The sequence below is a fragment of the Notolepis coatsorum genome, assembly GCF_963971535.1.
Source record: "Notolepis coatsorum genome assembly, contig: SCAFFOLD_618, whole genome shotgun sequence".
In the NCBI taxonomy this organism is placed as follows: Eukaryota; Metazoa; Chordata; class Actinopteri; order Aulopiformes; family Paralepididae; genus Notolepis; species Notolepis coatsorum.
In genome coordinates, this window is record NW_028170434.1 from 57,342 (window position 1) to 74,111 (window position 16,770).

General features: G+C 43.7%; 1 protein-coding gene across 1 annotated transcript in view; it reads right to left on the reverse strand.

The window, feature by feature from the left end:
• Positions 1-16,770, reverse strand: part of LOC311248534 (exocyst complex component 4-like) — a gene marked incomplete at both ends in the record, with an annotated part of 88,556 nt that overhangs the window by 20,725 nt on the left and 51,061 nt on the right. Inside the window, 4 exons of the mRNA XM_084339399.1 lie at positions 1,506-1,575; positions 1,760-1,787; positions 12,268-12,356; positions 16,021-16,166. Coding sequence (XP_084195525.1) covers positions 1,506-1,575; positions 1,760-1,787; positions 12,268-12,356; positions 16,021-16,166 — 333 coding nt within the window. The remainder of the gene's footprint in view (positions 1-1,505; positions 1,576-1,759; positions 1,788-12,267; positions 12,357-16,020; positions 16,167-16,770) is intronic.

The window sequence follows — 16,770 nt, forward strand, 5'->3', positions numbered from 1 at the left end:
CTCCTAGTGGTCAACAGTGTCAGACTGTGGTTGTACTGGGCAGCTCCTAGTGGTCAACAGTGTCAGACTGTGGTTGTACTGGGCAGCTCCTAGTGGTCAATAGTGTCAGACTGCGGTTGTACTGGGCAGCTCCTAGTGGTCAGCAGTGTCAGACTGTGGTTGTACTGGGCAGCTCCTAGTGGTCAACAGTGTCAGACTGTGGTTGTACTGGGCAGCTCCTAGTGGTCAACAGTGTCAGACTGTGGTTGTACTGGGCAGCTCCTAGTGGTCAACAGTGTCAGACTGTGGTTGTACTGGGCAGCTCCTAGTGGTCAACAGTGTCAGACTGTGGTTATACTGGGCAGCTCCTAGTGGTCAACAGTGTCAGACTGTGGTTGTACTGGACAGCTCCGAGTGGTCAACAGTGTCAGACTGTGGTTGTACTGGGCAGCTCCTAGTGGTCAACAGTGTCAGACTGTGGTTGTACTGGGCAGCTCCTAGTGGTCAACAGTGTCAGACTGTGGTTGTACTGGGCAGCTCCTAGTGGTCAACAGTGTCAGACTGTGGTTGTACTGGGCAGCTCCTAGTGGTCAACAGTGTCAGACTGTGGTTGTACTGGGCAGCTCCTAGTGGTCAACAGTGTCAGACTGTGGTTGTACTGGACAGCTCCGAGTGGTCAACAGTGTCAGACTGTGGTTGTACTGGGCAGCTCCTAGTGGTCAACAGTGAGAGACTGTGGTTGTACTAGGCAGCTCCTAGTGGTCAACAGTGTCAGACTGTGGTTGTACTGGGCAGCTCCTAGTGGTCAACAGTGTCAGACTGTGGTTGTACTGGGCAGCTCCTAGTGGTCAACAGTGTCAGACTGTGGTTGTACTGGACAGCTCCGAGTGGTCAACAGTGTCAGACTGTGGTTGTACTGGGCAGCTCCTAGTGGTCAACAGTGTCAGACTGTGGTTGTACTGGGCAGCTCCTAGTGGTCAACAGTGTCAGACTGTGGTTGTACTGGACAGCTCATAGTGGTCAACAGTGTCAGACTGTGGTTGTACTGGACAGCTCCGAGTGGTCAACAGTGTCAGACTGTGGTTGTACTGGGCAGCTCCTAGTGGTCAACAGTGTCAGACTGTGGTTGTACTGGGCAGCTCCTAGTGGTCAACAGTGTCAGACTGTGGTTGTACTGGACAGCTCCGAGTGGTCAACAGTGTCAGACTGTGGTTGTACTGGGCAGCTCCTAGTGGTCAACAGTGTCAGACTGTGGTTGTACTGGGCAGCTCCTAGTGGTCAACAGTGTCAGACTGTGGTTGTACTGGGCAGCTCCTAGTGGTCAGTGGTTCTCACATATAGTAGGTCAGGGACCCCCATCTGAGAGAATATTTGTTGTTAGATTCAAGAATTCCAAAACTGATACTGTAGAAGGAGATCCTGTAGAAGGAGATCCTGTAGAAGTGAAACCGAACATGAACAGAGTAATTCTTGTTTTTTTCTCTCATTGGACTAAAGTACAATTTGAGTTAAATTAAACTATTCACCATTTCTCTGGGGACCCCCTGGGAGCCTCTCAGGGCCCCCCGGGGGCCCTGCACCACACTTTGAGAACCACTGGTCCAGATACACATACAGACACAACATCTACATTTAGTCATTTAGCTGACGCTTTTATCCACAAAACACCCACACACACATACAGACACAACACACACATATACAGACACAACACACACACACACACATACAGACACAACACACACACACATATACAGACACAAAACACCCACACACACACCCCACATCCAGACACAAAACACCCACACCTGCACACACACAGACACACATAGACACAAAACACCCACACACACACACACCCACCCACCCACACCCACCCACACACACACACCCACCCACCCACCCACACACACACCCACCCACCCACACCCACCCACCCACACACACCCACCCACCCACACACCCACCCACCCACACACACAGAGTCCACCCAGATGTGGATACATATGGAGCTATAATGAAGGCTTTAGATGAAGCAGTAGATTAATTAAAGCGCACGGAACACGCTTCAATGGAGAGAGCAAGTAATTAAGGCCTTGCTCAAATCTGTGTGTGTGTGTATGTGTGTGTGTATGTGTGTGTATGTGTGTGTGGATGTGTGTAATATGATAGATGCCCCCCCCCCCCCACCCCGAATACCCAGGAGAGACATACGATAGATATTACAGATTAATTTCAAATACATTACAGAATACGAGCGCGTGTTACAAAGTCATTACACATAGATTGTAGAAATCCAGACGCAGGCCTCTCTTCAAGCGGAAGGCTTCCAGCTGGGTGCAGGGCGCAGAGAGATTTGACAAAAGCGCCACACGCCACGATAAGCTACTATACGGTGACCTTTGTGCAAACTGTAGGTGTGTTGTGGTCAAGAGAGGAGGCTGTAGGTGTGTTGTGACGAGCCTGGTGGTGGTCAGGCTCGTCACGGTTAAAAAACAAACTAATTCAAATGTCCACACGCAAGTGCAATATCAATCAATAAGAATATGTATTGATTACAGGCAGAATATAGTTCGATGGGCAAATAGAATGGTCGTAATACAGTCCGATGGTCAAAAACAGGCTCTCGTACAAGAAAAGGATTGTTCAATACTCGCTCCTCCCATCGCTACTCTCGCAAAACAGCTGCGATTGGAGGATAAAGAAAAGAGAGACACAGAGAGAGAGAGAGAGACAGAGACAGAGAGACAGAGAAAGAAAGACAAGGAGAAAGAGAGAAAGACAGACAGAGAAAGAGAGAGACAGAGAGACAGAGAGAGAGAGAGAGAGAGAGAGAGAGAGAGAGAAGTAAAAAGAGAGAGACAAGAGCGATAGACAAGAGGGAGAGACAGGGAGAGAGAGACAAAGGAGAGAGAGACAGAGAAGTAAAAAGAGAGACAGAGAGATAGAGAGAAAGATAGATAGAGATAGAGATGTAGATAGAGAGAGAGAGATACAGAGAGACAAAGAGAGTTAACTTCCGGTTAAGCTACAACATGTAGCACACGCATTTTGCAATTGCTCCGCTCCCACTAACGCTAATTTCGTTTAAAAACATTATTTGGACAGTAAAGAAAGAGAATAGACCACATCGTATGTATTGTTAAGACCCTCTACTAACCATATCAAAAGACAATATGGTTAAAGGTGGAAAGAAGGCAGAGAAAATAACTACGGCAACTTCAACGGCGCAGGACGTAAAAAAACGAGAAAGACGCGTCCTAACCGTCGCTGGTTCTGAGCCGACGGCGACAAGCTCCGAGGAGGAGAAGGAAGAAGACAACTTACCGGGATCATCGATTACGGTCCCCGAAAGAGAGTCAATAGAGACCAACATAAAAGAAGGTACAGATTCAAGCTCCGTGAAAGGGAGAGCAGCCAGATTTATGGATTCCAACGTCACTGCATCTATCTACCATATGCCGCCAACTGAAGAAAGCAGAAATCCACCCGATTTCAACACACTGTCTAACCTGATGGTAGAACAGTCTAACCTGATGAAAGAACAGATGGTAGAACAGTCTAACCTGATGAAAGAACAGATGGTAGAACAGTCTAACCTGCAGATTACACACATCAAGGCGCTCAAGGCAAACGTCGATGCTAAATTCGATCGCATCGAGGCTAAATTCGATCGCATCGATGAGAAATTAGAAGTAGTCAAGAAAGCGATCGATGCACAGTCAAAGCGAATCACGACAGTGGAGATTTCGGTGACAGAAAACACAAAAGCAGTCAAGGCGAACGAAGGTAGCATGACAGAGATGGGAGAAGAGATGGAAAAAGTAAAAGATGAATACCGGAGGGAAATAAAATTGCTTAAAAACGAAGTGATGGAGAGGCAACTAGAAACCCATCGTTACCACAGGCGGAATAACATCCGCATTGTGGGGCTTGATGAATCAGTGAACTGCGATGACATCAACTTTCCAAAAGAGTTATCAACGATTTTGGAAAACTCCGATCCAAACAAAGTGCCAGAAGTGGAACAAGTTTACAGAATTGGTTCCCAGGGGCAAAATATCAACGGGCCGAGAGTCATCATTGTCACTCTGCGGAAAACTACAACAAGGGATGAAATCATCAAATATGCTCGCAACCAACGTGGGAAGCTGAAGTATGGTGATAAACCAATATTTATCTACGAAGATTTGAGCAGAGAGGCCATCATCCGACGTCAACCATACAAAGATGTGATGCAAAAGCTGTACATAGCCGGCCACAAGCCAAGGCTAGCATATCCGGCGCTGTTATCATTCTTGGACAATAACGGCCGCAGGTCAGGTCCATTTACACCCTTTGAAGCTGAGGATTTCCTGAATCAAAATGCAGCAAATAACCCAAAGCATGACGAAAATGCCGGAATCAGTTAAGCCTCTCTCTAAATATATACCAGTGTTGGAATGACTTTATTGTGTTCATCAATGAGGTCATTCCACCAGTGTTGGAATGACATTGTTGTGTTCATCAAAGTAGCAAACGATATGCAAGTCGTCTATAACAAAGTGTACTGTGTATAATACGATTCATAATACATTATAATTTCAGTCTCTGGTCTCTGAGGGGACAAATAAATATCAATGCAAAAAGATCTATCTGGAATATTCTGGGTTTATCGCTCAAATGCCCTGGGTCTCTTAGATCATTCTGGAATGTAAAATAGTCTAGGCACTAGTATATTCTACAACCTTCTAGAATATAAGGCACCATGACAACGAAGCATACAACTCTAACAATAACATTCGGTGTGCATACACATAGCAGATAATAAATTAAATGAAGTGCAATCAGCCCTTAATAATACTTTAAAATTATCCACACATAAACGTATGAGCACAGCAAGGTTATTCTAACAATTTAAGTAATCACTCCATTAAAGGCACATTGAAGCGCTAAAAGGCGCTGCTTTTCTATCTTATCTAATCAGTTAAATCGGTTCTAGTGGCTTCTCCACGTTGATAATTATTTATCTCTTATTCCTTATCTATATCTTTCCATTGATTTTTATTTTATTTAATTTTTTCTTCTCATTACTCTATATTTTTTAAATATAATTTAACTTACATTGTTCTTTTCCAATGTTCTTCACATTAAGGTGTCAATATTACTATATATTTTTTAAATATATTTTAACTTACATTATTCTTTTCCAATGTTCTTCACATTAAGGTGTCAATATTGATCTACAATCTTTTCCCTTTTTTTTTTTTTCCCCCACACGTTGGTGGAGGGTTCAAAGGAATATGTCGATAAAGGTTTATTCTCTTTTTATTTTATTTTTTATTTTTATCTTTAGGTTATTTATCACAATACTTCATTACAGTAAGGGAAGGTGCAAGACCAAAAGCGACATTCTATTGCAATAGAATGGAAATGTTAGATCCTATGGCAATGAGCATAGGAAAATTAGGATTACAATGCTCAGGTTGGGCAATCCGGTGGACCATGGGAGAAAGTCAATCGCGGAGGATGTGTTCTTGGAACACAGGCATGTTCGACTTTCTGGGAGAGGGGAAAATAGGGGATTTTTATTTGTATATATATATGTTTTTAAGCTCAGCTCTCAACGGGACCTCATTAATTGGATGTGCATCTATTGTAGCTTCATACTCCAGAAACATTACCAAAAACTACACGAAAACATGCATAGACTATGGCTAGTTTGAATATAATGGTATGGAACACCGGTGGGATAAACAAACAACACAAGCGCAAAAGCGTGCTTACACTGATGAAAAAAGAACATGTGGACGTGGCTCTATTAAGCGAAACGCACATTTTAGAGGGAGACATAAATACGTTAGCGGATAACATATACCATAATATTGGTCACTCTTCTTTTGCTACGAGAACTAGAGGGGTAGCCATAGTCGTCAGACGCAAATTAAATATCGAATTGAAAGGGGTATGGTCGGATGCTGAGGGGCGCATAACTATAGCTAGGATTATACACAATAACAGGAAAATTGCATTGGCAGCGGTATATGCCCCGAATTTATACGAAGTGGGTTTCTTCACTTCACTAACAGGAGAAATGTTAAACCATCCCGAGTACTCATATATAATAGGTGCGGATTCTAATGCCATCTGGAACCCAAGGATGGACAAAACTGACCTTTCCTTCTCCAGCGAACAAAATAATTCATCTAAAGCATTAAAAGATTGGTCGAAATCAACAGGAGTAACTGATTTATGGCGTTCACTTAACCCCATGACCCGCAAGTACTCCTGTCGTTCGGCGAGACACAACACACTATCCAGAATTGATTACGTCTTTGCATCCCCGAGAATATTTGATAAATACGAAGTGGAAATGACACCCAATGCGCTATCAGATCACTGCTACTTAATCCTGAAAGCAACATTTGGTACACTATCTACCCGGGCCCCAAGATGGCGTTTTAATTCGATGCTGCTTAACAACAAGGAATTCATTACACAAATTAAAGAAGCTCTCACAGTATTCCTACAAGATAATGCTAACTCGGTGCAAGATCCCAGAATATTATGGATGTCGGTAAAGAATATGATCAAGGATTTCTCGGATAGATTTACCTCCATATTGCGCAAAAATCAAAACACAAAACTGTCTGAAATGGAAACGCTTTACTCAACGCTTTTTAATTCTTTAAAATACAACAACTCTACTAGACTAGATAACCAAGTTAACATTCTAAAGACAGAGATCAAAGCAATGTACAGACAAAAATCGGAATTGCAAATACGCAGCACTAGACAACAGCAGTACTTCCAAGGTTCTAAACCTAGTCACCTATTAGCCATGCGACTAAGAATTAATGCAAAATTTGCAGATATAACTGCCATTAGGAAACAACAAGCTCTAGTAACAGAACCCAAAATAATAAACGATACATTCAAAGAATTCTACTCCGATTTATATAACTCAGAAACGACCTTTGATCAAGACAAATTAGACACATATCTTAATCAAATTACTCTCCCTAAACTTACGGATGAAGACGCTAAACAGTTAGAAGTACCGATCACATTAGAAGAACTCAAGAAGGCCATATCCGGAATGAAAAACGGCAAAGCTCCGGGAATTGACGGTATCCCATCAGAAATGTACATTTCTTGCTGGGACATATTTGGACCCTTATTACTAAATATGATCTTATACTCAGTCAAAGAGGGAAGCTTCATTGAACACCAAAATACCGCACTCATTTCAGTTCTTCACAAAAAAGACAAAGACCCCACTGAATGCGGTAGTTACCGTCCTTTAAGCCTCCTCGGAACCGATGTCAAACTGTACTATTAAACTGTACTACAAACTGTGATATTAGCCATCAGATTGCAAAAGCATATGACGTCTTTAGTTCATACGGACCAAACAGGCTTCATAAAAGGTCGCCTGATCAATGATAACATAAGGCGAATACTGCACGTACTAGATACAGACAAAGAGGACATCACACCTAAGGCGATACTATCCCTGGATGCTATGAAAGCATTTGACAGGTTGGAATGGTCGTTTCTATGGGCAGTATTGGAAAGGATGGGGTTAGGAAAAGGTTTCATTGATATGATTAAAGTACTATACAAGGACCCATCGGCCAGGATTACAACAGGCACATTCATCTCCGATATCTTTCCGGTATCGCGCTCAGCCAGACAAGGTTGCCCTCTTAGTCCCGGACTATTCGATCTATCATTAGAACCTTTAGCACAATTTATAAGACAATCCCAACACATAGAACCAATAGTAATCAAGGGCACACATCATAAAATTAGTTTATATGCGGACGACGTAATATTGTTCATGCAAAACCCCAACAACACATTGCCGCTTATACTCAAGTTGATAGAGAACTTTGGTGATTTATCGGGATTTAAAATAAATTGGCCTAAGTCGGCTTTTCTTCCTCTTAACACCAGTGCAAAAAAAGAGACAACCCTCCCAGGTGCGATACCCATGGTCAAACATTTCAGATGCTTGGGTGTGGAAATATTTCCCACCATAAGACAAACGGTGAAGCACAATTACACAAAAATACAGAACAAAATCAAGGACGACCTGGACAGGTGGGCAAAACTTAAAAACTCAGTACAGGCAAGGGTATCAATAGTTAAGATGGATGTATTACCAAGAATCAATTTCTTCAGCTCAATGCTTCCGTTACCTCCTCCAGAGGGCTACTGGAAAAGATTACAAACCTCCACATACAAATTTATTTGGAATAACAAACCACCTCGCATAAAAAGATCCACCGCACAGAGAAGTAAAGCAGACGGTGGCATGGCAGTCCCAGATTTTTTACAATATTTTAATGCCTTCACATTAAGACCATTGAAGAAGATATGGTTTGACCCCGAGGCTTTGGTATCTTGGAGAAAATTAGAAGAAAACATAGTAGCCCCACAGAGATTGAAAGACATAGCATACACTAAACTTTCAATCAAGCATTGTGAGCGAGAATTTGGCCCAATAATAACCCATGCAATCAGGACATGGCGGGAAACACAAAGGAAATTTCCTAACCATCAAGTATGGCATAATCACACTCCCATATTCAATAACAATGCTCTCTTAATGGGAAAACGACCTATAAGATTCCCTGTATGGGAAGAAAGAGGCATACACTCATTAGGGGATATTTTTAATAACAAGGGCCTCTGTAGTTATGTCGAAATATGCATAAAGTTTAACCTCACCGAGTCCACATGGCTTTTTTACATACAGTTACGACTTTGTATGAGATCTCACGGTGTTCCATTACACATACCAATTGAACACCACAGATACCACAAATTTTTCTATGAAAGAGATACATTGGGAGGTTTTGTATCAGGTTTTTATTATCAATTACTAACGTCCTCGTACGAAACCCTTCAACTAGACAATGTCTGGAGGAGGGATATACCAGACCTGGAAAATGACTTTGATTGGCAAGGAGCCTGGGCAAATGTCCGACTTACATCAAGGAACCCGGATCATCAACAAATCAATCTGAACTATATTCACAGGACATACTTGACTCCTATAAGGCTGTGCAAAATGGGGCTTATACAAGACTCCAAATGCTCCCAATGTACAAATGGGGACGAAGGAACATTTATGCACATGTATTGGGACTGCCCACCAGTTAAGGCATTCTGGAAAGATGTGTCCCAACAATTATCAATACTCGTATTTTGGAATATACCTGTACACCCCGCGGTATTGCTATTGAATGATGTTTTTGAGTTTGCAGTGAACCCACAACTAAAAAGATTGGTTTTATCGGGTATCACAGTAGCTAAAAAACTGATTGCATCACGTTGGTTTCAACCGGAAAAAATGTGCCGGAAAGTGTGGTTTCTTACATATCTCGATGTGATATATCAAGAAATATCAACAGCAAGAATTCTGGGGCTCAATGAATCCAAAATGTTAATGTGGTTAGAAGTGGTGGAGAGAATAAAAGCTAGCCTATAATGGTGATGTCTGGTTAGAGTGAGGGATAATGGAGGTACTATCCAAGAGGGGGTCCGGGAGGGGGGGGTTTGAGCTGGAGCATATGTGTGTAGGGTTTTAGAAAATAGGTATTAGGGGTATATTATATACTAACATTTATATAATTGTAACTTCGCTGGATATACACGGTATACGGTTAAAATGTTATTATTGACTATTTTTGTTTTATCCTGTTTCTGTACTTGCATATATTTTAACCACCTTTACTGAAAGTTTCATTATACATTGTGTGTTGAGTACTGACTTTTAATAAGTTTTGTTTTGCAATAATAAAAAAAATTTAAAAAAAAAAAGAGACAAAGAGAGAGAGAGAGAGAGAGAGAGAGATACAGAGAGACAAAGAGAGAGAGACAGAGAGAAAGAGACAGAGAGACAAAGGAGAGAGAGAGACCGAGAAGGAAAAAGAGAGAGGCACACATGACTCAAAGTGTTGAGTGATCCCTCCATCAGAACAACTCATCACATCAATCTCTCCTCTCCTACTCTATCATTCCACCTTCCATCTCTCATTCTCTCTCTTTTGCTCTCATTTTTCAATCTCTCCCTCTCTCTCCTTCATCTACTTCCGCTGCCTCCATTCTCTCTATCTCTCTCTGTCTCGCCCCCTCCCTCTCTCTCTGTCTCTCCCCTCTCTCTTCCCCCTCTCTATGTCTCTCTACCCCCCTCTCTCTGTCTCTCCCCTCTCTCTTCCCCCTCTCTCTATGTATCTCTATCCCCCCTCTCTCCATCCCTCCCCCCTCTCTCTATGTATCTCTCCCCTCTCCCTCCCCCCTCTCTATCTCCCTTCCCTCTCTCTCCCCCCTTCTCTCTATCTCTCCCCCCTCCCCCCTTTCTCTCCCTCTCTCTCCCTCCCCTCTCTATCTCTATGTCTCTCTCCCCCCCTAACTCTCCCCCCCCTCTCTATCTTTCTCCCCCTCTCCTCCCCTTTCTCTCTCTACACCCCATCTCCCCCCTCTCTCCCTCCCCCTATCCCCCCTCTCTCTCCCCGCCCCTCTCTCTCTCCCTCCCCCCCTCTCTCTGTCTCTCTCTCCCCCCTCCCTCGCTTTCCCTCCCTCTCTCCCCTCTCTCCCCCCTCTCTCTCCCCATCTCTCTCTCTTCCCTTCCCCTCTCTCCCCTTCCTCTCCCCCCTCTCTCTCTCCCCCTCTCCCCCCTCTCTCTCCCTCTCTCTCTCTCTCTCTCCCCCTCTCTCTCTCTCCCCTCTCCCCCCTCTCTCTCTCCCCCTCTCACAGTGGAGGTTAATTTAAAAGAGAGAAAGCCCCCCTCGGCCCCTCCTCCTTCCACACTGTCTCAATATTTTTTTTCTTATATAATTTCTTCCTTCAGAAATCTGTGAATGGCTTTCTTCAGTGGACCCTGATGAAAACAATGACTTTTAACCCTCCTCTTCCCACCCTTCTCTCCACCCCCCCGCCCTCCCTCCATCCCCGGTCCAGTTATTTCACTTTCTAAATGATTTCTTACTCCTTCCATCTCTCTCTCCGTCATGCAGGGGCCCTGGCGGCTCCCGCGGCTGGCTCTGTGTATTGTGACAGGCTGGAATGAAAGCCTGCAGAAATCTCATCTTCTTATGAACGCTGCGAGGCATTCAACCAGTCAAAAAAAAAAATAAGTACCCCCCCCCCCATCTCTTCTTTTTTATAAGGCGCAGAGGGAAGTGAGGAGATGAAAAAAGTGAGCTGTTATTTGAAGAGCGTTTGGTTTTTTTCTTCTTCATCCTGTGTTAATCTAAGCTTTTCTGCTCCAGAGGAAGGCGGTGGAGTTGGAAGAGGTGCGTTTTGAATTCCACCGCCGTCGGGCACAAACCTTGTATCTCCCAATGTTGGTGCGTTTTAGAAAACATTGTATCTCCTCCTTCGTAACACCATTTACATACTTATTCGGCATTCTCGAACGGCTTCGTATTGTAAGTTCATTGTAGGATTTATGTAGGATTTAGGAACTGGAAAAGGCAGTCGTCAGTCGGACAGACCGGTGTGCGCCGTGATTTCATTGGGGATTGCCGATACCACAGACATCCCGGGAATTCAATAATTATAATGATAATGATCAAAGGAAAAGGCAACAATGACTTGATGGTTATATGACAATATATGGCAACAGTTCTATGAGGTAGGAGATGTATTCAGCTTGTAGACTATAGAACAACAACAGGTTATATGAGGTAGGAGATGTATTCAGCTTGTAGACTATAGAACAACAACAGGTTATATGAGGTAGGAGATGTTTTCAGCTTGTAGACTATAGAACAACAACAGGTTATATGAGGTAGGAGATGTATTCAGCTTGTAGACTATAGAACAACAACAACAGGTTATATGAGGTAGGAGATGTTTTCAGCTTGTAGACTATAGAACAACAACAGGTTATATGAGGTAGGAGATGTTTTCAGCTTGTAGACTAGAGAACAACAACAGAAAACATTTGGGTGGAAATGTGCCGTTTACAAGAAAACTCCGTTGGAATCTTTAGGCATCTTTGTCTGAACCAGAAATGAGCTATAGTCAGTTCAGTTGTAATGGTATTGTCACTGTGCTGTCATGACCTCTCATCCATCCCTCTCTCCATCCACCCCTCTATCCCCCTCACTCTCCCATCCCTCCCTCTCTCCATCCATCCCTCATTCCTTAACTCCCTCCCTCCTTCCTTCACTACCTCCCTCCCTCCCTCCCTCCCTACCTTGCAGTTGTCCACTATTGCTGTAGAGCTCTCTCCTCTGCTCTCTCATCCCTCCCTCCCTCCATCCCTCCCTCCCCCCCTCCCTCCCTCCCTACCTTGCAGTTGTCCACTCTTGCTGTAGAGCTCTCTCCTCTGCTCTCTCAGGTAGGCACTCATGCTGATGGCGTGAGAGGAGGACTCGAACCTGAGAACAAGCAGAGACGCAGACCGTCAGCAGAGGATACAGAACAGACTCAGACTGTGTCTAAAACCAAACCAGTCAGAACATTATACACTATAGCAAAACACAGAATACAACTATGTTTTATGGCAGAAGACTGTGTCTAAAACCAGTCAGCACTAGGGCTGAGCCCAAACGTTTGAACGTTCGGACCTTCGTTTGTTACTTTGGCGTTCGAATTCTAAATCAACATTCGAATTCTTTATTAATTTTTTTTTTTATATATATTTCTTTTATGGAATTGTTATCCAATTGAATTTTATGGATAGACATTCATTCTGTTTAAACCAATGGGGTTTTTCTTCACAGTTGCAGATAAAGATTAGGCTACACTAATATTATAGTATTATACTATTAGTATATGACTCGTCATTTAGTATAATAAATGTAATTTATTATAATAAAAAAAAAAATTGAACACCCGTTCGAAAAACCCTGACGAAGTTCGAAGCCCAAAAACAGGCTTCGAGGACAGCTCTAGTCAGCACACTATACACTATAGCAAAACACAGAATACCACAATGTTTTATGGCACAAGGCCGTGTCTAAAACAAAAGTAGTCAGATGGTCGGCAGGGAACACTGTTGTAAGACATTCTCTGACACAATAAGTCGGTCGGGACACAAAAAACAATATAGCAGGTTTTTTAAATGTTTTTCTAACCTTTATTTAACCAGATAAAAACTCATTGAGATTAACATCTCTTTTACAAGAGTGACCTGGCCAATAAGGACAGAAAAAACACATTTAGTTTCAGACAAAAACTAAAATTAAAACAAGTGAGCTCATGGTTAAAATAAAAACAAGTGAGCTCATGGTTAAAATTAAAACAAGTGAGCTCATGGTTAAAATTAAAACAAGTGAGCTCATGGTTAAAATTAAAACAAGTGAGCTCATGGTTAAAATAAAAACAAGTGAGCTCATGGTTAGACACACAGTTCCAAGGTAAGAAAAATAGGCTATGTCAATTAAAACATGTACAGTTTCCTATGGTCTCAGATTCCATGGTCTTCATCATATATTTGAATTAATTTAGGGTTAAAGTATCCTGTAGTTGAAGCTCGTCTTGCAGGCTATTCCATCAGGTTACAGATGAATAATAATACAGAGATAGTGTCTAAAACCTGGGAACCTGAGAAGCCACAGTCATCAGCATAGAGCATAATACAATATAGCCGAATACAGGATATAACAAGAATGGTGAATGGCCTTGAGATGGTGACTCAGACCTGAGACGCAGAGTGAGATTATATCTTGGGGAGAAACATTTGGAGCAGAGCGCTGTGTGGATTTCAATCATTCTAAGACTTGATATATCATAAAAGAAATATGATATATGAGACACATGGGCGGGGGGGGGGGGGGGGGGCAAATCTGATTTATTTGAGCAAGATTTTATGGCAATAACATTGCGGTTTGTTCTGGATAGTGTAGTTTTATGATTTTTTTTATTGAACGTAGCTTAACACATTGACCGCCACAGCAGGGGGCGCTAATACCCCATTCATTGCCAGGTCTTTATTCAATGGATATAGTTTTAGACTGTGACATTTGCGAGTGCTTAAAATATATCTTATATTATATCTATGGGTCTAATAACGCTGTCGGGTCTCAGTGAGCTGCTTCTAGTCAACATTGCCGAGACAGATTGTTTTTTCATCGGTACATTTCCGTTTTATACCGTTTTGAATAGAGTATGGTTTGGGTGTTTTTCAGTAATTCCAGGAAAAGGCGAGAAAAATGCATTTGACTGTAATCCAGTCATCACGCTGTAATTTTTCGGCTGATTATCTAATCATCCTGAAATCAACGCTAGATTATCACTATTATGTCTCCTCGTCCATACATGCAATGACCGTCGTAGCGGGGTGCTCGCCCCCCACCCCCACTGCAGCCAACGGTAATAAGCACATACACCTACACACAGATCGCTTTGATCGCGGTAGAAATAAATGTCAGATCAACGATCAAATTCATATTATGATGTTCTTACCTTGTATCTGATGTAATGCAAAAGAGATAATCCAAATATCTTATCACAATTCCAAATAATGCTTGTGGAGGTCCGCACCACACTACCGACCGTTTCACAATGACGGGCGGGCGGAGTTACTGTTCGATGCCATCGTTGTATAGAAGTGGCTCGCCTGAATATTTAAACCCTGCCCGCCCGGCTCAGATCGCCTCATAAAAGACACAAGCCCATTTTCAATGAGATGCAATAGCTCCGCCTGGCAGTAGAGGGCGGTGTTGACCGTCTGCCAGCTCAGACAGGGTCTGAAGACTATACCAGAGGCTGCGGCTATGAATTATGAATAGATATAGCAAATAAACGATATAGCGATCATAAAAACTAGTAAACTCGTTATTGGCGTTATTCGATTGGCGGCCAATAATGAGTATACTCGTTCTTGGCGCAGAAACGGTTAAGGCTTGCAGTGTGAAGGTAGCTTAAGGCTTGCAGTGTGAAGGTAGCTTAAGGCTTGCAGTGTGAAGGTAGCTTAAGGCTTGCAGTGTGAAGGTAGCTTAAGGCTTGCAGTGTGAAGGTAGCTTAAGGCTTGCAGTGTGAAGGCAGCTTAAGGCTTGCAGTGTGAAGGTAGCTTAAGGCTTGCAGTGTGAAGGCAGCTTAAGACTTGCAGTGTGAAGGTAGCTTAAGGCTTGCAGTGTGAAGGTAGCTTAAAGCTTGCAGTGTGAAGGCAGCTTAAGGCTTGCAGTGTGAAGGTAGCTTAAGGCTTGCAGTGTGAAGGCAGCTTAAGGCTTGCAGTGTGAAGGTAGCTTAAAGCTTGCAGTGTGAAGGTAGCTTAAGGCTTGCAGTGTGAAGGCAGCTTAAGGCTTGCAGTGTGAAGGTAGCGTAAAGCTTGCAGTGTGAAGGCAGCTTAAGGCTTGCAGTGTGAAGGTAGCTTAAGGCTTGCAGTGTGAAGGCAGCGTAAAGCTTGCAGTGTGAAGGCAGCTTAAGGCTTGCAGTGTGAACGTAGCGTAAAGCTTGCAGTGTGAAGGCAGCTTAAGGCTTGCAGTGTGATGGTAGCTTAAGGCTGTCAGTGTGAAGGCAGCTTAAGGCTTGCAGTGTGAAGGCAGCTTAAGGCTTGCAGTGTGAAGGCAGCTTAAGGCTTGCAGTGTGAAGGTAGCTTAAGGCTGTCAGTGTGAAGGTAGCTTAAGGCTTGCAGTGTGAAGGTAGCTTAAGGCTTGCAGTGTGAAGGCAGCTTAAAGCTTGCAGTGTGAAGGCAGCTTAAAGCTTGCAGTGTGAAGGCAGCTTAAGGCTTGCAGTGTGAACGCGGCACTAAGGCTTGCAGTGTGAAGGTAGCTTAAGGCTTGCAGTGTGAAGGCAGCTTAAGGCTTGCAGTGTGAAGGCAGCTTAACGCTTGCAGTGTGAAGGCAGCTTAAAGCTTGCAGTGTGAAGGCAGCTTAAAGCTTGCAGTGTGAAGGCAGCTTAAAGCTTGCAGTGTGAAGGCAGCTTAAAGCTTGCAGTGTGAAGGCAGCTTAACGCTTGCAGTGTGAAGGCAGCTTAAAGCTTGCAGTGTGAAGGTAGCTTAAGGCTTGCAGTGTGAAGGCAGCTTAAAGCTTGCAGTGTGAAGGCAGCTTAAAGCTTGCAGTGTGAACGCAGCCCTCAGGTTCAGAGACAGATCCTTACTTGAACAGGGACTGCTTGGCGCGCTGGGGTTTCTTCTTGGAGAAGAAGGCGGCGAACTCACTCCCGGTGCTGGCGTAGGAGAGCTGGGCCGAGGGCTCCGCGGCGCTGCGACTGTTCTTCACGTCCAGGTAGTCCATCAACAGGACCTGTGGAGACACACCACGTCACAGTTCACACCGGTGTGGAATCCACTGTGCTGAGAAGATGTGAGGCTTTACATTTACATTTAGTCACATAGCTGAACGCTTTCATCCAAAGAGACTTACAAGTTGTGTACAACAAGTCAGCAGGAAGGAAGGTACAACTCTGGCAGCTGAGGGTCAGTAAGATTGTTCGTCAAACAGGGTTGAACTTGAGTGCTACAGTCTTGAGTGCATAGTAGTAAAGACATATTAGCATAGTAGGTACTAGTAGTATAGGCAAGGTAGATTACTTAGTAGCATGAGAGTGCATGATAGTAAACGACAGTACAAAGCGTCACGGTGGTGTAGTGGTTAACACTGTCGCCTCACAGCTAGAAGGTCCTGGGTTCGATTCCCGCTTGGGGACCAGGTTGCCGGGGTTGCCAGGTACCCAGGTTAGGGTATCTCCCGGGCCTTTCTGTGTGGAGTTTGCATGTTCTCTCCCCGTGCTCACAAGGGTTTCCCCTCCAGATAAGTTAAACCCAATGGAAAAACATGCACAACAGATCGCTAACACTGTCGCTTGGATTGGTCCCTGGGCTCGGCCCCACGCCACACAGCCCAAGAT